Below are 21,766 nucleotides of genomic sequence, written 5' to 3' on the forward strand. Positions count from 1 at the left end.
GTTGCTTATGGAATTTGAGTTCACTTTTCATAAAGAATAAAAGAAGGGCAATCTATTCAGTGCACAGGGCCACTTAAAAAATAGTTTAGCAAATGTACCAAATAGTCCATCAACACAATGTTACCCACATAACCAGAAGATCTACTTTGGTGGTACAGATGCACTTCTGAACAATGGGACCATCCATCATCCCCAGGCAGCCACAGAATGGGAGAAGTTCCACACAGTCTGTTTCAAAAGCAGTTGCTATTGTTAAGTTCTCACCCCCCCTACCCCCCACTCCCCTCTCAGGGTCAGAAAATTCCAAACCACATCTAGAGGGCTTATGAGGAATATGCTAGGGCTCAAATGCCCAGAATCACTGCATGGGTCTTCTACTTGGGTTTTCATCCTTGGTCTCAAACTCAAACTGCATCATACTGAGGACTGGCTTTTGTTTCTATGTATGCTGCCCTGTATTACCAACAGTCACCGCTAAATCATCAGACACCTTCCTTGCTATTCAGGTGAGGGAGGCATTTAAGCCAAGAGACAGCCAAGATCTTGGATGCTCCAGGCTCTTGTTTGGCTCTTTTCCTTGGCACATAAAAACATGCCAAGGGGTTTGGGGTCTAGAAGGTCTGGATCTTTTTTTATTTTATTTTTTATTTTTTGAAGGTCTGGATCTTAATCTTGACTGCAACCCAGAGCTGTGGGGCTGGTAAGATACTTGGGGCCTCTCAGCTTCATTTTTGCCATTTTGTTAAAAGGCCAGTGCCTAACCCAGAAGGTTATAAGATTAAAATAATGTATAATTTAGCACCCAGTATTAAAATGAAGTCCTTTCTGCACACAGTATTAGCCTTTTCTGTAACATTTTTTTGACCCTGGAGCCTGGACAGAGGAGAAAGGCTATATTTGGGAACTAGGTCTACAGAATACGGGGCAAATGGAACTAGTTATCTTAGTCTTATTGCCAGTCTGAGAGACTGAAACTGAGGGGACCCAATCACATCCATCTACCCCAACTACCTCCCCACCCTCCATCTCCCTGTTTGCAGCTAAGGAATACCAAGTCTTATCTTAAAAAGTACGGAATTTTTTTTTTACATAAAATGTGACAAAATAATGTGCAATTACTTTATGCTAAACCAACAACAGGAACTGTACAGCTGGTCAGGTGAGCTTCAGAGCTGCATTACTTCACCAGGATCATCTTTGCTTACTTCCACCGGGGTCTGGGGAAAGAAAAGTATGTCAGGTGGACCTCACCTAGTGTTTGCTTGTGTGTGTGGATGAGGCAATTGCCCTCCTTGCCGAGGACAGGCTCTATCCTTTGTCCAGTCCTATCTCTTAATGCCTCTGATCCCAGTTGCCAGGAGGGCTTAGCCATGTGGGAGGTGACAAGAGGCCAAAAAAGAACAAATATCCAAGGTCTAATGGGAAGAGAAAAGATCTCTAGCACCAGAACCACTTTATAAACTGCCGTTTACTTGAGGAGGGAGGGTTAAGTGTAGGTTGCTGGTGTGAGCTGATTTAAGAAATGTGACCAAAGCCTGGGCACATGAAATGGCCCCCCCGAGCATAATCCTAGGTCACCCATGTCAGACAGTTTTGACTTAAGGCCTGAAATACCTTTACCTCTACATCTCTGTGTTATTTGAGACTGAAGAATTTAAGACTAATGACTCTTAGGAAAATATGTATAAAAGAAAGACATGAAAGACAGAAGGAACCCTCAGTGAATAATAGTATGTAAGGTACAACCATTTTCTAAATAAAGAGAAGACTATTCGTTTCTAAAGTTACTAGAGTTGAATTTTGATGCTTAGCTCATTTATCTGAGGGAGTACATTTCAAAGTAGGTATAGAAAACAAAGGTATAGAAAACACACTTACCCCTCCTGGGGGATACTTATATCCCTTCCACATGGTTCCTGCAATGAGAAGCAACCATAAGACAACAATCATTGTGGGGCTTCTTGCTCAGCTGGTGGTGTGTGCTGGGGACAATAGGTGGTACTGAAAGGTGTGGTGGTCTATTCCCTGAGTCCTGGGTACTGGGCTGTCTTCATTCAAGACCAGATGGTGGATTGCCCAGCATGTTAGTTCCTGGCTGAAGAGCTTTGTGGTCTAGTCTAAACAGCAATGACTCGCCAGGGCCATTTTGGGGGGCAGAGATCAGACACCAATTGTGACATCAGCTCCTGTGACCCTGCGGGGACCAGTCAAAGTGGTAGCTATGGGACAGTTGAGTAGGACGCCTGGTGTGTTGGGTCCAAAGAACCCTTAATAGAAAGGCCCTGTTCTCCGGTGACCCTCCATGGTTTGGATCTAGCTGGCATCACATCTTTATTAACTCATCACCTGTCAGAATATTAACTATTGGTTTTATGCAATCAGATACAAAAAGCACTGTTATGTAAACAAAACAAAACGGGCCCCGGATTAATTGGGAGGATTGGCTAGGCATGCTGTGAGCAATTACTTTATACACTATTGCTAGACTATTTGAAAAAGAGAAATCTTCCATTTTGTGAAACACTACATTAAACACACATTATGCAGGGTATGCCTCCTCACAACTTCCCTGGAAAGGGAAGAGAAGGAAGATGGGTGTTATGCTCATTCCACAGCTGGAAAATCTGAGGTGGTTTGGTTTGGGCAGGATCAGAGTGGCAGTGGCTCAGCTAAGCAAGTGCCCTGTGCCTCCACCCACATCCCTCCCCCACACAAAGGTCTGGCTCAGTTGGGTCAATACTTACATAGAAATCCTGGGGTTGGTGGCGGAAAAAAAAAGAAACTTCATGGCCTATTTCTAGTATCCCTGGGGTTGGGACATGATGCTCCTGCTGTCCAGAGAAGTTTCCCAGAAAACCCGCTCCTGTCACTGGCTTACTTACTAAGTAAAGTTGCTTACTGAAGTCTTACTAAGACTTTAAGTTTCTTTAACAGCGGGAATATCTTTTGAAAAAACAGGTCTGAATGAAAGGGAGTAGGATGTGGAATGTGTGCAAGAGGTTGAGTCCAGAGACCTGTGCTTGCATCCCAACTTCACATATGGAGTTGGTCTGTATGGCCTTGGGTAACCAATTAAGGTTGTTGTCACCAATAAATCTTCGTTGACCAGTTCATTATTTTGCTCGGTTGTTGATGCTTTGCATCAAATGCTTGACATGAATTCCCAAATGCAATCCTCACAAAAATAGTAAGATACTGAGCTATCCCCATTGTACAGATGAAGAAAGTGAGGTTTAGAAATTAAACTTTCCCAAGGGATTGAACTTTTTACACAGCTAGTGAGTAGCAAAGTTAGGGCTTGAATTCACTCACATTAACTCTAGTCTTGGAGTCTGCCAAAAGGGGCACTAAAAATGCTCATTCAACTAAGTATAGAGTTTGTGAGAAGCTAATAGACCGGAGGTCTTTGAAAAGATAGACCTAGGAGATGTGCTTAACAAATCTTTGAAACTTGGCCTGCTGTCCAAAGCAGCACTTGCTGTATTCTCTTACCCTAACACATACCTCAAGCCACTTTCCCTTTGACAGTTTGTTTCCCAGGGGGAAAATAAACTCTCCATTGAGATTTTAGGGTGTCACCACATTCTCTGGAAAGGGAGGAACTGAGTTCAGCAGACCTGACCACTCACTCAGAGTTGCGGGTCTTCATCCAAAGCCCAGCTCCTCAGTCGTGTCTTGTTCTCCTGAACAGGCCACTTTTCCTTCCACTTCAGAGTTGGAGGCTGAGTCAGAAAGAAATTTAAAGGCAGAAGTGGTTCTACTTGTTGGCCTAGTAGGTGACTGCCTCTGTAGGACCAGAGGGGCTCTCGGGAGGTCCCACCAATGTCCATATTGCCATTCCTACCAGTGACCACTGATCTCCTTGGCCTAAAAACCACTGTCTTCAGAAACTCTCTGATAAATTCTGTAATGCTTTGAAATAAGTGCTATTACATACCCAAGGGGCAGGTGGTACTCAGAGATACCCCAATGGGAAGAGAAGTAGCCTGGGAAACTAACTTGCCATTGCATCCTGACCTCTATTTAGTAGTGAGACCTCAACTATCTTTCCCATTTGGTCACAACTCCCAGCTGGGAGGGTGAGTCAGGGCCAGAGCCAGGATGGACTACTATCAGGGATCCACAGGCAGGGCCATTACTTACCATGAACTCTGGAAATGTGCCCATGTAACATGCAAGTCCAACAAAAAGCATCCAGCCAAGCACGATCATGATAACAAATAAAACAATGTCTAAGACACAACTGCAGTCAAAGACTCTTCACCAAGATCTTGGCAGAGGAGTGTGCTCATGAAACCCTCAGTTGGTAGAGGTCTTGCATGTCAGTTCCAGTCCTTGGCTCCAAAGAATCTGGAACTCCCTAGTGGAGAAGTTGGAGTCCAGTAGGGCATTGTGACATCATTGGTCACATGGCCCAGGCTCACATGTCAAAGATACTGCCCCAAGACCAGTAGCTGAGCAGCAAACTTAGCTTTTTGTAAGCATTCACTCATAGCAACAATATGAAGTAGATTCTATGAAGACCAGTCTTCTTAGCCTAAGTGACTAGCATAGGTCACACAGCTGATGCTCCAGATCAGGGCCAGGACTCAGGGCCCAGCCATCTGTTAGGAAATTGGATTCCCTAGAATCCAGCAGGAACTGGAAAGGGTGTGTTCTTAGGCCTATGACAGCTGTGAGTGCAATAAACTCAATTCTAGGGCAGTGAGACATCTCTTATTTCTGTCCCTGCAACCCCCTCATCATCTCAAGGGCTCTGTCACCACCATTTTAGACCATTCTTCAATAGCTTTGGTCAGTAACTCTCTGCTGGTTCTCCTCTCTTGGCCTTCAGAAGCCACAAGGAAATTCTTTCATCACAAAAACCTCCAAATGATGCTGTGGCTCCTTCCTGTTTCTAAATTTCCTTTTATGCCCAAACTTCTGAAACACTCAAAGCCTTTCTTCCCAAACTCTACCTTTCTTCCACACATTGCATTCTGACTTCTGGCCCCCACATGGCTACTCAGATGCTCTCGGAGGTTATCAAAATCTCCTTTTTGTCAAGTCTAATGATCTCATCTTCACCCTTCTGACCTCATTGTACTGTCACAATGGACCCTTCTCTCCATCAGAATTCTTTCTACAGACACATGTCCCCATGGGTTATGTTGATATCTTCTTTATTTTCATTATTTTAAATTATGAAAATAACAGGTGCTCATGGCAAAACATGAAACCACCCACAGATATCTAAGAAAAATTTAACTATCTCCCCTCTTTTTCCCCTTAGTTCCCATCCCCATGATGTAACCAAGCCTGGTGTGTACCCTTCTGCCAAAGAATCTTCCATGGGCTTGCAAACATCAGTCCACATGTAAAGGGATAGAAGGGTTTCTTTTCAGTGTTGCCTTATTAAACGTGATCATACTACCTATGCTACTATGCAACTTGCTTTTATCCTGTTAACAATGGATAAAAAAAATCTAAACACATTCTCTTTTTTTTTAACATAACAATAAGCTTTATTGAGGTATAAATCACATATGATAAAATACACTTTTTTAGTGTGGAGTTGAGTTCTGAAGCATGTGTCAGGCTTGTAACAACAACCATAAATAGAAGAGAAAAAAGTTCGATCATCTCACAAAGCTCCCTTTGCTACTAGTGTCCTCCCCGCTGAACTCCCTGCCCCCTGGACTAACTATCTGCTTTTGCATTTTCCAGAACTTCACATAAAGAGAACTAAAAAACTCATTCATTGGCTTCTTTCACATAACATAATGTTTTTAAGATTCATCCACATAGTACAGTAGTTTGTGCTGTTTTATTGAATGAACATATGGTCTGCTGCATGGACATAGCAGTTTATCAATTTACCTGTCAAAGAACATTTGGGTTGTTTCCAGGTTGGGTTATAACGAACAGTTACTATAAATCTTTGGGTACAGTTTTTTGTATGAACGTTAAGTTTTAGTTTCTCTAGGGTGAATCCCAGTGGGGGTATTTGAATCACATGGTAAGTGCTTGTTAAAAAAACCTTTATCGCTAGTTCTCAGCAATTTTACTTTGATAGGACCATGTAATTTTCTGCATGTTTCTTCTATTTGGGGTTTGGTGAGCTTCTTGGAACTGTGGGTTTATGGTTTTCACCAAATTGGGAAAATATTTGGCCACTATTTCCTCAAATATTTTTTCTGCCTGCCTGTCCCTCTCTGTGACATCCATTGGATGTCTTTAAGACCAGTACCCAGTGTGAACATGTCCCACAGCTTGCTGGTGGTCTTTATTTCATTTTGAATTTTTCATGGCTTTGTTTTTCAAGTTCACTCATTATTCTCCTTGTCTAATCTTGAGACCCATGCAGTGCATTTTCATTTGACATACTTTTCTTTTTTTTTTTTTTTTTAAGATTTTTTTATGAGAGAGAGAGAGACAGAGACACAGGCAGAGGGAGAAGCAGGCTCCATGCAGGGAGCCCGATGTGGGACTCGATCCCGGGTCTCCAGGATCACGCCCTGGGCTGAAGGCAGCGCTAAACCGCTGAGCCACCTGGGCTGCCCTCATTTGACATACTTTTCATCATCTCTTCAAGTTGTCTTTTTAAAAAATACTTTCATTTTTTTTCCACATCATGTTCATGTTTTCCTTTGCATCCTTGAGGGTTTTTATAAGACTGATAATAAACATTTTTAAGGACACCATCTACAAATCTATCATCTCTCTCATTTCTGGAGTTGTTTTGATGGTTGATCTTTCTCTTTTTGTTATGGGCGATATTTTCCTACTTCTTTTGAATGTCTGGGAACTTTTAGGTTGGATGTTCAACATGGCAAACTTTACAGGGCTGTTTGCTGGACTCACATTCCTTTCAGTAGTGTGGGGTTTTCTTCCAGGATGTTTGGGCTCAGTTTGATTCTTCTGAGGCTTGCTTTAAGACTTGTTATGGTGGGCACAGAGCAGCTTTTACTCTAAGGATAATTCTCCCCATGACTGACCCTTCTGATTCCCACTGGGCACTCTCTCTGATGCCTGTTGTGTTCAGTTTTTCAAATGTGTGGAATTTGCCACAACTCTGAGCCTCTTTGGGATCTCCAAGAAGTTTTGACCTGCTGTTTCGGGACGGGGGGGGGGGGGGGGGGGGGGGGAGTCTTATGGAGTTTTGATATGCAGAAATTCAGCAGTTTTGGTATGCAGAAACTCAGCTGGGGGTTCATGAGGACCCTCTGGAGATCTCCAGAGTTCTCTCTCTCTGCAGAACCCCTTCTTCTCCAGGCCTCCATCCTGCAAATTCCTAGTACTCTGGACTCCTTTGTACTCTGCTCTTTCTTTACAACTCAGCAAGATTACCCCAGTTTGGGTAACCCCTCTGTGCTGCAGTCTGAAAAATGTTTCCAGGCAGGACGTTGGGGGCAATTGTAAGGCTCTTCTCCTTTCTTTCCTGTCTCTCAAAGTTCATAGGCTTGTGCTGCTTCTTGTGCAAAAACTGAAAACAATTACTGCATCTATTTTGTGCAGTTTTCCATTTGTTTTTGGAGAGAAGGCGACTCCTGTAGCAGTTGATCCTTATTCTCATTCTTTTTAAATTCCTGCATAATACTCCCCATTTATTTCCTTTCTCCTCATGATGACTATATCCGTCCAGAGACGGAAACCACACAGTAATTTCAATTTCAACTAAGAAAGCTAAATAAAGAGAATTAGTAAGTAGGAACAAGAGATTAACTAAGGAAAATGCAGAAAGCTCTACATATATAGAAATAGCATATACAGGGAGAAGCCACACCTCTGAGGCTGAGGCAAAGCAACCAAGGAAGAAACAAACTTGCAAGAGTCTCTCCTTTCCAAGGCTGAAATCCAAAACTTGTTGAAGTGGTGGCCATCACCAACTGGGTGGTAGAGAAATCCAATCTGCTGCAGGCCAGATGTGACAATTAGAGAATCACTAGATGCTGGTGAAATCGGCCACAAAGTCTCCAGAGAAGGTTCTGGGAGGTTTACTGATCATCGCTGAGAATCTGCCAGCAGAATATACCAGGAAGCCACCCTGTGGGGGTGCTGGTGGTATAACGCAAGGCAAACTGTTCCATGGAAGGGATGCCATTGAAACTCAATGGAAAAGTCCAGAGAAAGGCCACTGAAACTCAACAGGGCTGACCACACTGGATATGCCCCATGTGCCACTGGCAGCCACATAGTAGAACACGGAGAACAAAGGCATGCTGGGACCAGGAAGAGAAGTTTCTTCCTCCTACCGTATCTCCCCAAGGCCCTCTATTGGTAAAACTTAACATCATGCCCACTAGCAAGGAAAAAAATGTTCACAAGGTCCAGCTCCATTATAGCAGAGCCAGCAGTGCATGGTGGATTCAGAGTTGAAGGACAATGAATTCCTAAATGGCACACTGTGCATTTAGGTTTTCTCCAACTTTTTTTTTTTTTTTTTACCACCATAAACAATGCTGTGATGGTTAAACCAAATTTCTTAGACAATTTCTTTTGAGTATTGCCAGGTTTTTACTTGTTAACCACTAAAGCAGCAAGATGACAAAAAGGGTATGCCAGTTCAGATAGAGCACGAAAATGGAGGCTATGTAAAATGCCTACAGAAAAAGAACTAGCATAAGAAAAGAAAGATCATAATTTCATTTTCATAAGGACAAAGAATATCTTTCACAAGACAAAGGTTACTTTGGAAGGGTCGCCTGAGAGGCAGATACGCTGTCAATGAACAACAACATAAGCTCCATACATCTAAGTAAAGGATACTGGTTTTTGATGCAAACATTTTTAAAATTTTCACGAGATCCAATTTGCTTATTTTTTCTTTTGTTGTCTCTGCCTTGGTGTCATATCCAAGAAATCACTGCCAAATCCAATGTCGTGAAGTTTTTTCTTATGTTTTCCTCCAAAAGTTTTATTGCTTTTTTAAAAAATTTAAAAGATTTTATTTATTCATGAGAGACATAGAGAGAGAGGCAGAGACCTAGGCAGAGGGAGAAGCAGGCTCCTCGCAGGGAGTCTGATGTGGGACTTGATTCCAGAACCGCAGGATCTCACCCTGAGACAAAGGCAGATGCTCAACTGATGAGCCACCCAGGTATCCCTAACAGCTTAATTGTTTTAGGTCTTACATTTAGGTCTCTGATCCATTTTTGAGTTAATTTTTGTAATATGGTGTATTAGATAAGAGTCCAAATCATTCTTGCGTATGGATGTCCAGTTTTCCCAGCAGCATCTGTTGAAAAGACTGTCCCTTCCCCCATTGAATGGTCTTGGCACTCCTGTCAAAAATCATTTGACCATGTATGCAAGGATTTATTTTTGGGCTATCTATTCTATTCTACGGGTGAGGTACTTAGGTAAAAAATCATAGATAGACAGAAAATAGAATGGTGAGTTGCCACAGGCTGGGAGGAAGGAAGAGCAGGAAGACATTATTTAGTAAATATAAAGAGTTTCACTTTTAGAAGATGAGGATTTTGGAGATGGGTGGTAAAGATGGCTGGGCTACATTATGAATGTATTTAATACCAGTGAACTGTGTACTTAAAAATGCTTATGAAGGTAAATTGTAGATTATGTGTATTTTACCCCAATAAAAAATGAGGGAAAAAGGGAAAAGAAAAGTGATGAGGATACATGTCTCTGATATTTAGAATACTAGGGTTTCATCCCTGAACAATATGTCTGATAGAACCAATAACTATGAAAACAAAGAGTGTAAACAGCTACCAGAAGAGCACCAAAAAAAAAAAAATTCATATTTTAAGCAAGCCATTCTTGTGACTTTTCACAAGCTGCAAACAAAGATGTAGAATATACACTTTTCCATTTCTTAGTTTGGGGATCTTTTGTGTCCTTTAAATATCATTAACATCTTTGTACCTGTGTCTTGGGTATTTTTATTTCAGGAAGACAAGTTTCCTAAGGTAGGTTTATAGAACAAAAGATATGTCAGATTACTTTGCCTAAAGTTTGTAGCAAATAATGCTCCCACTGACTACATTTGAGTTTCTTAAACCAGGGTACAGGGATGGGCTTCAGTGGATCCGTGAACACTCCTGAAATTGGACACAAAATGGACTGCGTATGTTGGCATGTACATTTTTCTGGGACAGGTCTGTATCTTCCAAACCGAAACTCAGATAAGGCCGAGAATTAGTACACTATGCCATCGTCTCCCTATGGCTTTGGTCATCCTACACTCTCATTCATTCAGCAAACTTACCAAATATTAGAAGAATGAAGACATGCAATAAATTCAAGCATGCTAGGCACTAGGAATACAGAGATACGTGAGATTTGACAGCTATCTGCCAGGACCTTACAGTCTTTGGGGACAGAAGGAGAGGAAGAGATGGAAGTAGCTGGTATAATAAAATATCTCAGGCAGGGCATTAAGGCATGAAGCAAGGAAGACATAATGTGTTTAGGGAAAAGTGAATGTTTCAGCCTGGTTAGATTACAGGATGTAATAGCGCCAATTTCTGGATGTGTGTGGGGGTTGTAGCAAGTCAGCAAGTGTTTGTACTAAACAATCTTCTTCTTATGATGAAGTACGAATTAATCACAAAATTTCATCACAACTTCACATACACAGAGGCAGCAACATGCATAGATTAAGAACATGGTCTCTAACACCACCTTCTGCAATAACTTAACCTTTCTGAATCCCGGTTTCCCTTTTTGTAAAATGGAGCCAATTATACCATACATCCTCTATTTTAAGGTGCATACTTTTTCACATTTTAGCTCCTTTCAAATAGGTGTGTTAAAATTGGTATTTATATTCAATTTTGTAATCTTTTCTCTCCCAAAACATTGTCAATAACACGTCTTACTGAACAGGTTCTCAGAAATAAGGAAATAGGTAATACAACCCTAAACCTCAGTTTCCTCACCAGTATAACTGAGATACTTTTATCTAGGTCATAGGGTTCTGTGAAGATTAACTGTGATAAAGCACATAAAACTCTTAGCAATGTACCTTCCCCACAGGAAATGAGGGCTACACACATACACAAACACATACACACACACACATGCACAAAGGGGCATAAAATGTTCACTGTGGCTGTAAATCATTCATGGTAACTAAACCAGAAGACAATGAGCTGTTTGGATGGAAGGCATCCTCCATAAAAGGTTCTTTCATAAAAGATTGAAGAACCTTGCTCAGGCCTCACTTCTAATTTGGTATCTTTTCCTTGATTAATGGATGTCTGACAGGGTCTGTGAGATCTTAGAGGCCCTGGAAGTCCCATTGTTTCCAAGTTTGTTAGATCTGCCTGGGGGTCTCTTTAGAGGTCTCTTATCTTTCCATCTTCCCCCTCCTACCTTCTCTCCTGGCTTCCTCTCTTGCCCCATACACTCTCTTCACAATGCAGCAGTCAGACTTATTCTTTTAAAAGTCAGTCACATCACTGCTCTATCCAAAACTCTCCAGTCCCTTCCTCTTTTTCTCAGATACAAGCCTAAGAAAGAAAAAAGTTCCCTGACATCTGGGAACTGGTCTGACCCAGCTACAAAGGTCTCAGTGTTGTTAGAGGTTGACCTGGCACTCAGAGCAAGGCTGGGTTACTCTCTTGTCAGATAAAACAATGTCACAGAACACAAACAGCAGACAGGGTCCCTCAGACCATGATAAAATGAGACCAAATAAAGCCACTTCATAATTTGTCTAAGCAGAGGCAAACCGAGGTCACTGTGCAGCCCATGAAATGCCAAATATCCTCTTCCCTCTATTATGAGTGATTGCTACTTCTTTACCAATTACTGCTTTATCCTTGCTCAAGTGTGCCCATTTTGTAGATATTTATTGAGATATCCAATCACAGAACTGTCTCTGCTTTCTGACAGCACCCAATCCAAAGTGAAGGTTCACTTCATTAAACCCTCCCCAAAGGGTCACCCAAAGCCCCAATCCTGTAATAGGTCTTACTAACATTCTCGAACTGAGCAGGCCCAATGGTTCTCCCCGGTATCTGTTCCCTCGCTGCAAAGGGTAATCAACCCAACCTGCTTAAGTGTGGGTGTGTTTCTGATGCTCTTCTGGCTGGAGGCTACCGACAAGCCAAAGTCACAAATGTCTACCAAGGCCCCACAGCGGTTCTTAGACTTCACTGCGCATTAGATTCATCCGGTTTGTAAAAAAAGGACTGCTTGAACTCTACTCTTCCCCCAGAATTTCTGATTCTATAAGTCTGGGGATGGGGGGGGGTCTTAGAATCTGTATTTAAAACAGGTTCCAAAAAAAAAAAAAAAAGGGGATCCCTGGGTGGCGCAGCGGTTTAGCGCCTGCCTTTGGCCCAGGGTGCAATCCTGGAGACACGGGATCGAATACCATGTTGGGCTCCCAGTGCATGGAGCCTGCTTCTCCCTCTGCCTATGTCTCTGCCTCTCTCTCTCTCTCTCTATCATAAATAAAAAAAAATAAAAAAAAATAAAACAGGTTCCAGGTGATGCTGAGACTGTGAGTCTGGGGGCCACAGTGGAAGAATCACTGCCCTAAACCATTTGTGGCCTCCCCCTTGTTTCTCTGAGTTAGCCTCCTTCTGTTTCCTCACCTCTTACTTCATTCTGCTCCAGCCACACTGGCCTTCTTGTTGTTTTGAGCTCATGCCTATCTTAGGAACTCTGCTTTGAATGCCCTCTAGTCTAGAACCCTTACTCTCTCACCTCTCAGGGAGACCTACCCTAATCTCCTTACCCTGTCTTTTAAAAACTTATTCCCCACAACCCACTTAATTACCTTCCAACCTATGATCTAATTTACTTACGTATTATATGTATTGTTTTGCTCTCCTCCTAATGAAAGGATGGACAGCCTCAGGGCAACTGATATTTTTGTCTATTCTGTTCACTGCTGTATCTTCAGACCTAGAAAAATACCTAGTAAACAGTCAATGCTCCAGAAAAGTTTGTTGAATGAATAAATATCCTTTCCAGCCTTTACTTTCTCCTCCTAAATTAAATCACAGCATTCCTTTCTTCAGCTCTCCCTGCAAACACGATCACAGTCCTGCTCACCCAACCTCCTGACGGTTACAATATCCATCTGCTACGACTTTTTTAAGCCCAGTGGCTCAAGTCGGGGATAAAGCAGGGAAGTAAATCACAAGTCAAGAAGCCCAGACAAAGCCACAGATTGCATCTCTTGGTCCTCTCTACGAAGATGACCTTATCTACCCATCTACCTCCTCTGGTGCTCAAACTCTTCTGACCTGGCTTTTTCCTTTCTCTGCCACCAAAGTTATGGCTCATCCTCATTAAAAAAAAAAAAAGAAAGAAAGAAAGAAAGAAAATTAAAAGAAAAAAGGGCCACCCCTCCCGCATGCTGCACCAACCCACCCATCTCCCAGTTTTTCGACCATGCTCCTCCTGACTCCATTTTCCCTTTCCAGCTCCCTGAAATTCTGCTTTTGGAGTTCCGTTACCTCTTCCTTCCCGAATCTAACTACAGGTTTTGGTCGGGACCCTTTGCCGACACTCTGGCTGAATTTCACGCACCCTTCCGGGAACTCTGCCCCCGCATCGCGAGCTGCTGCTACCTCCTTCACTGCTTCTCCTCGGGTCCTTCCTATTCCTCTCCTTACAGACGTCCCCAAGCCTCCTTCCAGCGAGCGGGGTCGCGCCCTCCCCCCGGGCGCTACCGCCTGGTCCACGCCGCGCAGTGTCCACGCCGGGGCGCGGGGGACCCCGGGCGGAGCCGAGCAGCCGCGGACCTGGGCGTTGGACGCGGGGGGCGGGGCATGGGTGGGGCGTGGCCTCGCGCCGCTCGCGAGACTTGGGCCTCGGCGGCCTCCGTCCAGGCGTGGGCGCGGCGGCAGGTGCGCGCTGCGGTCGCCGCTTTCTGCTCCCGGACGTGGGTGGAGATGGAGTTCGACTGCGAGGGTCTCAGGCGGCTCCTGGGCAAGGTGCGGGCGGCGCGGCGGGCCGGGGGCCGGGGGCCGGGGGTGGGGCCGCCTCATCCTTGCGTTTCCCCGACTCGCCCCGGGGCTTGGAGGGGGCTGCGGGGCGCGATCCCCGGGAGGCTGCGGGTCTGCCCCCCATCCGCCCCGGCGCCCTCCCTGGGTTCCCGGCCGGTGGGGGCGGGGGCCGTGGCTCCGCCCACCCCCGCGAGTCCCCGCCCCCTCCTCCCCTCCCCCTCCTCCCCTCCCCCTCCATGGGTCCCCGGCCGGGGGGAGGGGCCCGTGGCTCCGCCCACCACCGCGAGTCCCCGCGCCCTCCCTGGGTCCCCGGCCCGGGGCCTGTGGCTCCGCCCACCCCCGCGGGTCCCCGCCCCCTCCGCCCCTCCCCTCCCCCTCCATGGGTCCCCGGCCGGGGAGCCGTGGCTCCGCCCACCACCGCGAGTCCCCGCGCCCTCCCTGGGTCCCCGGCCCGGCCTGTGGCTCCGCCCACCCCCGCGAGTCCCCGCCCCCTCCGCCCCTCCCCTCCCCCTCCCTGGGTCCCCGGCCGGGGGGAGGGGCCCGTGGCTCCGCCCACCACCGCGAGTCCCCGCGCCCTCCCTGGGTCCCCGGCCCGGGGCCCGTGGCTCCGCCCACCCCCGCGAGTCCCCGCCCCCTCCGCCCCTCCCCTCCCCCTCCATGGGTCCCCGGCCGGGGGGCCGTGGCTCCGCCCACCACCGCGAGTCCCCGCGCCCTCCCTGGGTCCCCGGCCCGGCCTGTGGCTCCGCCCACCCCCGCGAGTCCCCGCCCCCTCCGCCCCTCCCCTCCCCCTCCCTGGGTCCCCGGCCGGGGGGAGGGGCCCGTGGCTCCGCCCACCACCGCGAGTCCCCGCGCCCTCCCTGGGTCCCCGGCCCGGGGCCCGTGGCTCCGCCCACCCCCGCGAGTCCCCGCCCCCTCCGCCCCTCCCCTCCCCCTCCATGGGTCCCCGGCCGGGGGGCCGTGGCTCCGCCCACCACCGCGAGTCCCCGCGCCCTCCCTGGGTCCCCGGCCCGGCCTGTGGCTCCGCCCACCCCCGCGAGTCCCCGCCCCCTCCGCCCCTCCCCTCCCCCTCCCTGGGTCCCCGGCCGGGGGGAGGGGCCCGTGGCTCCGCCCACCACCGCGAGTCCCCGCGCCCTCCCTGGGTCCCCGGCCCGGGGCCCGTGGCTCCGCCCACCCCCGCGAGTCCCCGCCCCCTCCGCCCCTCCCCTCCCCCTCCATGGGTCCCCGGCCGGGGGGCCGTGGCTCCGCCCACCACCGCGAGTCCCCGCGCCCTCCCTGGGTCCCCGGCCCGGCCTGTGGCTCCGCCCACCCCCGCGAGTCCCCGCCCCCTCCGCCCCTCCCCTCCCCCTCCCTGGGTCCCCGGCCGGGGGGCCGTGGCTCCGCCCACCCCCGCGAGTCCCCGCCCCTCCCCTCCCCCTCCCTGGGTCCCCGGTCGGGGGGCCGTGGCTCCGCCCACCACCGCGAGTCCCCGCTCCTCCTCCCTGGGTCCCCGGCCGGAGAGAGGCGTGGCTCCGCCCACCCCCGCGAGTCCCCGCGCCCTCCCTGGGTCCCCGGCCCGGGGCCTGTGGCTCCGCCCACCCCCGCGAGTCCCCGCCCCCTCCCCTCCCCCTCCATGGGTCCCCGGCCGGGGGGCCGTGGCTCCGCCCACCCCCGCGAGCCCCTGCCGCCCCCCGGCCCCCCCCCCCCCAGCTCCGGGCCTCCACCGCCTGCGAGACGTTCTCGCGCCGCGGGCGTCTGCGGGTCTCACGGGGCTCCCGGCGCTCGCCTGCCCCCAACCGCGCCCCGCTTTTCTTGCCTCGCAGTCCCCTGTCTCTGAGTCTCCGCTCCGACGGCTCTCTCTGCATCTCGGGACCGCGCCGTTCGCTCTGCTTGCGTTCCGACGGGTGCATGATCACACCGTGGGAATCGTACTTGATTTACGATCGTTTATTCACTCGTGCGGTGTACCCCGACCGCGGGGACGGGGCCGTGGTTCTCCCTGCCCCAGCCCTGCGCCCGGCCGCCGCGGGGCGCTACCTGTCCCTGCAGGGATGGAGTGAAAGGGTCGCCTGTGCCTTGAGCAGGTACCGGACATGGAAACAGGGCTTGGAGGCCCAGAAGAGATCCCCCTGAATGGTTGAAAGGTTGAGCGGGAGGCCTGACCCGGAAGCCTCACCTATATTTCTGGAGCACGACTAGCAAGTTTCCAGGTTGCTCCAGGCTCTTGGTCCAGCCTCTTTGATCCCGCCCCCCCCCCCCCAGTGTATGCTCTGAGGCAACCCCCCCTTTCGCCCGCTTTCTAGTTTTGTGATTCTTAATGCTTCCTTAAGACTTCTCCATGCAAGAACCATGCACGTGTGGCATTTTTGTTGGATTTGCCCTAGATGGGGCAGTTTGCACGTCTGGGCAAGGTTGTGAAGCCTCAAGACTGAAGGTGTTTATTTAATTGATTTGAATGATTTTTATTTTCTGTGTCAGGTGTAGATTTTGTAGGAAGAGAAGTATCATCTTGCTGAGCACTGCACCCTTTGTGTCTCCTCTTCAAAGAGCCACTATATCAAGTTAAGATGGATCGATCCATCAATCTGACAGAGGGATCAAGCGATCTATCTGACAGAGGGAGAGAGAACACAAGCAGGGGGAGCAGCGGGCAGAGGGAGAGGGAGAAGCAGGCTCCCTAAGGAGCAGAGAGCGCAATGTGGGGCTTCATTCCAGGACCCTGAGGTCATGACCTGAGCAGAAGGCAGAGCTCAACCCACTGAGCCACCCAGGCGCCCCACTCTGTCAAGGTTTTGTTTTGTTTTTTTAATTTTATTTATTCAGAAGAGACACAGAAAGAGAGGCAGAGACACAGGCAGAGGGAGAAGCAGGCCATGCAGGGAGCCCGACATAGGACTCGATCCCGGGACTTCAGGATCACGCCCTGGGCGGAAGGCAAGCGCCAAACCACTGAGCCACCCAGGGATCCCCCTCTGTCAAGTTTCTTTTTTTTTTTTTTTTTTAATTTTTATTTATTTATGATAGTCACAGAGAGAGAGAGAGAGAGAGAGAGAGAGGCAGAGACACAGGCAGAGGGAGAAGCAGGCTCCATGCACCGGAAGCCCGATGTGGGATTCGATCCGGGGTCTCCAGGATCGCGCCCTGGGCCAAAGGCAGGCGCCAAACCGCTGCGCCACCCAGGGTTTCTTAATGAGGGGAGTGTGATGTATTGTTTGGTGGGAGAAATGTTGAGAGTAGAAAAAGAACTTTTATTTTTCCTCACTAGATTAGCATAAATTAAGATGATTTGAAATGATTTGGAAGATGCAGATGAATGGGAATTTTAAACACTATTGGTGGTTCAGTGGTTATTTAACCATTTTGGAGAACAATTTGGCTTTGTTAATTAAATTATGTGTGATTTATATTCCTTCTACATCTAGCTAGGTAGATACCTTAGAGAATTCACAGTATATGAAGCAGCATATACTTGCAGAATCGCTCATAACTAAAAGTTAGAAACAACCCAAATGTGCCTTAACAGAAGGAAGGATAATTTGTTGTATATTCACACAATGGAAAACAGTACTGTGTGGCAGTGAAAAGGAGCTGCAACATGCAACAATATAAGTGAATCTTGGAAACATCCTATCGAGTGAAAAAAATAGAAGTTCTATGCAAAATTATAGTCTGATAAAGCCAACAAAATTAAAACTAAACAATAAAATAGTGTATTTTTTAGGGATAGACACACGTGTGGTAAAACTAGAAGGTGAAAGCAGAGGAAGGTAAATATACCTTCAAGGGAGACAGTTGAATGGGTGAGAGGACTACTCAGATGCTATGCTGTTGGAGAGGTCTGTGCTGTCAAATATGGTATCCTGTAGCCACAAGTGGCTCTTTGTCAAAATTAGATAAAATTAAACGTTGAGTTTTTCAGTCATGCCAGCCACATTTAAAAAAAAAAGATTTTATTCATTTATTCATGACAGACACAGAGAGAGACAGAGGCAGAGACACAGGCAAGAGAAGCAGGCTCCATGCAGGGAGCCCGATGCGGGATCCGATCCTGGGTCTCCAGGATCACACCCCAGGCCGCAGGCGGCGCTAAACCACTGGGCCATCGGGCCACCCACCAGCCACATTTTGATTGTCAATGGCCACATGTGGCTTGTGGCTATTATATTAGATCCCCCTCACATATAGATCTTTTTCATCATGGCAGAAAGCTTTGTTGGACATTGCCTATTCTAGATAATATGTGAGCAGGTTGGTGCATGGGTGTTTATTATTTGAAATTAGTGTATATGTTTCTGTGTGTGTGTGTACGCATATAAACACATGTATATATTCTTTAGTTTGTATTAAATGTTAAGTTTAGGGTGCCTGGGTTTCTTGGTTAAGCATCTGACTTGATTTTTAGCTTAGGTCATTATCTCAGGGTTGTGGGATTGAGACCTGTATCAGGCTACACGCTCAGCCTTCATGTTGAGTCGGCTTTGGATTTTCTCTCTCCCCTCAGCCCCTACCCCCACCCCCTCCTTGCACATGTGCCCCCCCCCCATAAATACATATTTTAAAAAATTACTGAGTTTAGAAAATTTATCTGGTTCCCTCATTCCTATTTCAGAAGCTTGTGGTTTCCACATCACTAGTTTGAGTTATCTTGGACAGGTAGCTTAACCCAGATTTGCTCACTCACAGAATGATAAAATTGGACTTGATCTAAGATATGTTCCAGTTAGCAATTTTTTTTTGGTGAAATGATGCCACAAAGTATTCCTCAGTGTGTCCTACATTTGAGCATATGTCATATGAGTACTCTTATGCACTCTTCCTAAATGTTAAGTCTAGTAAATAAACATACAATAGTATAGCAGATAAAGTTAAAATTTTAGTAACTACTCACTTTTTCAGTGTTAGACTTTTTTTCTTTTTAAAGTAGGCTCCAGGTGACAACACTGCAGCCTTCTGCACATTTGTGGGATGATTTCATTCACTTTTGTTTACACGCGTCAGGCACCCTAAATCTGGGCCTCATTTCACCTTGCTGTAGTTAATACTGCTCAGTTCTTGGTTTTGATATCCAGTCCTGTGGATCATAATTTCTTTCTCTATCCACTCTACTCATATAAGTCTTCCTTTTTGCAGAATTAATTCCCATCCACTCAGCCTATATTTATCAGAGGCATACCCTGTGCTAAGTGCTGTGGGGAGATACAGAGATGAATAAGAGATGATTCCTGCCCTCAAGTTGTTAATAATCATAGGCTTTTTCTTCTGCCAAATTCTTACCCATCTTAAAATGCTCTTCTCCCTTCCCTCTAAGTTTCTGTACCATTCTAGACTCTTAGTGTAGGTTGTAGGCAGCTGTTCCTGGAGGCCTTTCTCTAACTTAGATATGCTTTATGTGGGTTCTTCATTTCTTATCTGTACTTACTGTTGTATATGTTTTTGTTTAAGATCTCACTTTTAGGGACACCTGGGTGACTCAGCGGTTGAGCGTCTGCCTTTGGCTCAGGGCCTGATCCCGGATTTCTGGGATTGAGTCCCACATCGGGCTCCTTGTATGGAGCCTGCTTCTTCCTCTGCCTGTGTCTCTGCCTCTCTCTCTGTGTCTCTCATGAATAAATAAATAAAATCTTAAAGAAAAAAAAAGGTTCTCACTGTTATATGTGTTAATTCCAAGGTCATCGTATGTACCTGTTGAAGTTGGGGTAGTCGAGCTATATCTCCTTTGCAAATGAAAAGCTTAAGGCAGGACGCCTGGGTGGCTCAGTGGTTGAGTGCTTTTGAGTCAGGGCCTGATCCCAGGGTTCTGGAATCAAGTCCCACATCAGGCACCCCTCAGGGAGCCTGCTTCTCCCTCTGCCTATGGCTCTGCCTCTCTGTCTTGAATAAATCAGTAAAATCTTAAAAAAAAAAAAAAAAAAGTGTCTGAAAAGCTTAAGACTCAGAGAGAGGAGACAATCTATTAGCAGTCATTCCCCATTTCCTCCCAATCTCTCATAATCCTAGGCATCCACTAATCTACTTCCTGCTTCATGGACTTGCCTATTCTAGATATTTCATATACAAATCCTATAATATGTGGCCTTTTGTGTCTGGTTTCTTTCACTCAGCATAACCATTTTCAGGGTTCATCCTTGTAGTATGTATTTTTATGGCTGAGTATGTGTTCTTTATTCTTTTTATGGCTGAGTATTCCATTTTATAAATATCACATTTTATCCATCAGTTGATGGACATTTGGCTTGTTTCCACTTGTTGTCTATTATGAATAATGCTGCTTTGAACAATAGTGTACACGTTTTTGTATGGACATATGTTTCCACTTTTCTTGGTTACATAGTCGGAATGGAATTCCTGGGTCATATAGTAGCTTTATGCTTAGTCTTTTGAAGAACTGCCAGACTTTTCCAGAGCAGCTGCACCATTTTCTTACCAGCAGGGGTTTATGTACACAGGGGTTCTGAATTCTCTACATCCTTTCCCATACTTGTTATTGTCTTTTTTATTATGGCTTGCCTTTAAAAAAAAAAAAAAAAGATTTATTTGAGAGAGAAAGAGAGAGTGAGTTGGGAAGAGGGGCAGAGAGAGAATCTTGAAGCAGACATCCTGTTGTGCACAGAGCCTGACAGTGGACTTGACCTCACAACCCTTGAGATCGTGACCTGAGCCGAAACCAAGAGTGAGAGTCTTATTTGACTGAGCCCCCTAGGCGCCCCCAGCCCATCTTTTATTTTATTTTTTTATTTATTTTTTTTTTCAATTTTTATTTATTTATTATAGTCACAGAGAGAGAGAGAGAGGCAGAGACACAGGCCGAGGGAGAAGCAGGCTCCATGCACCGGGAGCCCGATGTGGGATTCGATCCCGGGTCTCCAGGATCGCGCCCTGGGCCAAAGGCAGGCGCCAAACCGCTGCGCCACCCAGGGATCCCCCCAGCCCATCTTTTAATTACAGTATAAATCCTTCAACTTTTTTTTTTTTTAAGATTTTATTAATTTATGAGAGACAGAAGAGAGAGGGGCAGAGACACAGGTAGGGGGAGAAGCTGGCTCCATGCAGGGAGCCTGATGTGGGACTCGATCCCGGGTCTCCAGGATCACGCCCTGGGCCAAAGGCAGATACTTAACCGCTGAGCCACCCAGGCGTCCCATGTGTTCTTTTATAATATTGTTTTTGGCTGTTCTAGGTCTCTTGCATTTCCATATGAATTTTAAGATCAGTTTGTAAATTTTGTGCAAATTTTTATTTTATTTATTTTTTTAAGATTTTATTTATTTATTCATGAGAGACACAGAGAGAGAGAGAGAGGCAGAGACGGCAGAGACACAGGCAGAGAGAGAATCAGGCTCCATGCAGGGAGCGTGATGTGGGACTCGATCCCGGGACTCGAGGATCTTGCCCTGGGCCAAAGGCAGGTGCTAAACCACTGAGCCACCAGGGATCCCATCGTGCAAATTTTTAAAAAGCCAGTTGGGATTTTGATAAGGATTGTTGGGGAATATTGCCATCTTAACAATAGTAAGTCTTCTGATCTATTAACCAGGGATGGCTTTCTTCTACTTAGATATAATTTCTTTCAACAGAGTTTTGTAGTTTTCACAGTAAGTTTTACATGTTAAATTTATTCCTAAATGGTTTCTTTCTTTTTGATACCTTTGCAAATGCAGTTGTTTTCTCAAATTCATTTTCAGATTGAGAAAGATTCTTTTTTTAAGATTATTTATTTATTAGAGGGAGAGAGAGCATACATATGAGCTGGGAGAGGGGCAGAGAGAGGAAGAAGCAGACTCATTGTGGGGCTCAATTTCAGGACCGTGAGATCATGACCTGAGCTGAAGGCGAACACTTAACCAACTGAGCCACCAAGGCATCCTGAGAAAAGATTTTTA

The 21,766-nt window shown here is 46.7% G+C and overlaps 2 protein-coding genes across 16 annotated transcripts in view; one reads left to right on the forward strand and one right to left on the reverse strand.

Moving 5' to 3' along the window:
• Positions 1 to 1,105: 1,105 nt before the first annotated feature.
• Positions 1,106 to 4,994, reverse strand: MISFA (mitochondrial sheath formation associated). Of its 2 annotated transcripts, none has more exons than XR_012015483.1 (4): positions 4,144 to 4,994; positions 3,618 to 3,722; positions 1,879 to 1,916; positions 1,106 to 1,217 (listed from the first exon to the last, which is right to left on the reverse strand). XR_012015483.1 is itself a non-coding variant. In XM_072793823.1 (4 exons), the coding sequence occupies exons 1-2, from the start codon at positions 4,210 to 4,212 to the stop codon at positions 3,630 to 3,632; spliced, it is 162 nt and encodes a 53-aa protein (XP_072649924.1). In that variant the 5' UTR covers positions 4,213 to 4,449; the 3' UTR covers positions 1,106 to 1,217; positions 1,879 to 1,916. The 2 variants fall into 2 exon arrangements, 1 of the variants encoding a protein (XP_072649924.1); XM_072793823.1 differs by having other exon boundaries at positions 3,630 to 3,722; positions 4,144 to 4,449.
• Positions 4,995 to 13,767: 8,773 nt separating this feature from the next.
• Positions 13,768 to 21,766, forward strand: part of UEVLD (UEV and lactate/malate dehyrogenase domains) — a 50,987-nt gene continuing 42,988 nt past the window's right edge. For 4 of the 14 annotated variants that reach the window (XR_012015489.1, XM_072793827.1, XM_072793833.1 and 1 more), the window contains exon 1: positions 13,768 to 13,898. Coding sequence is in view for 7 of the 14 variants with exons in the window: in XM_072793827.1 (XP_072649928.1) it covers positions 13,857 to 13,898 (42 nt within the window). In the remaining 7 variants the exon portion in view is untranslated. The other 10 variants (XR_012015488.1, XM_072793829.1, XR_012015486.1 and 7 more) reach the window with 8 other exon arrangements.

The sequence above is a fragment of the Canis lupus genome, chromosome 23 (assembly GCF_048164855.1).
Source record: "Canis lupus baileyi chromosome 23, mCanLup2.hap1, whole genome shotgun sequence".
Lineage (NCBI taxonomy): Eukaryota > Metazoa > Chordata > Mammalia > Carnivora > Canidae > Canis > Canis lupus.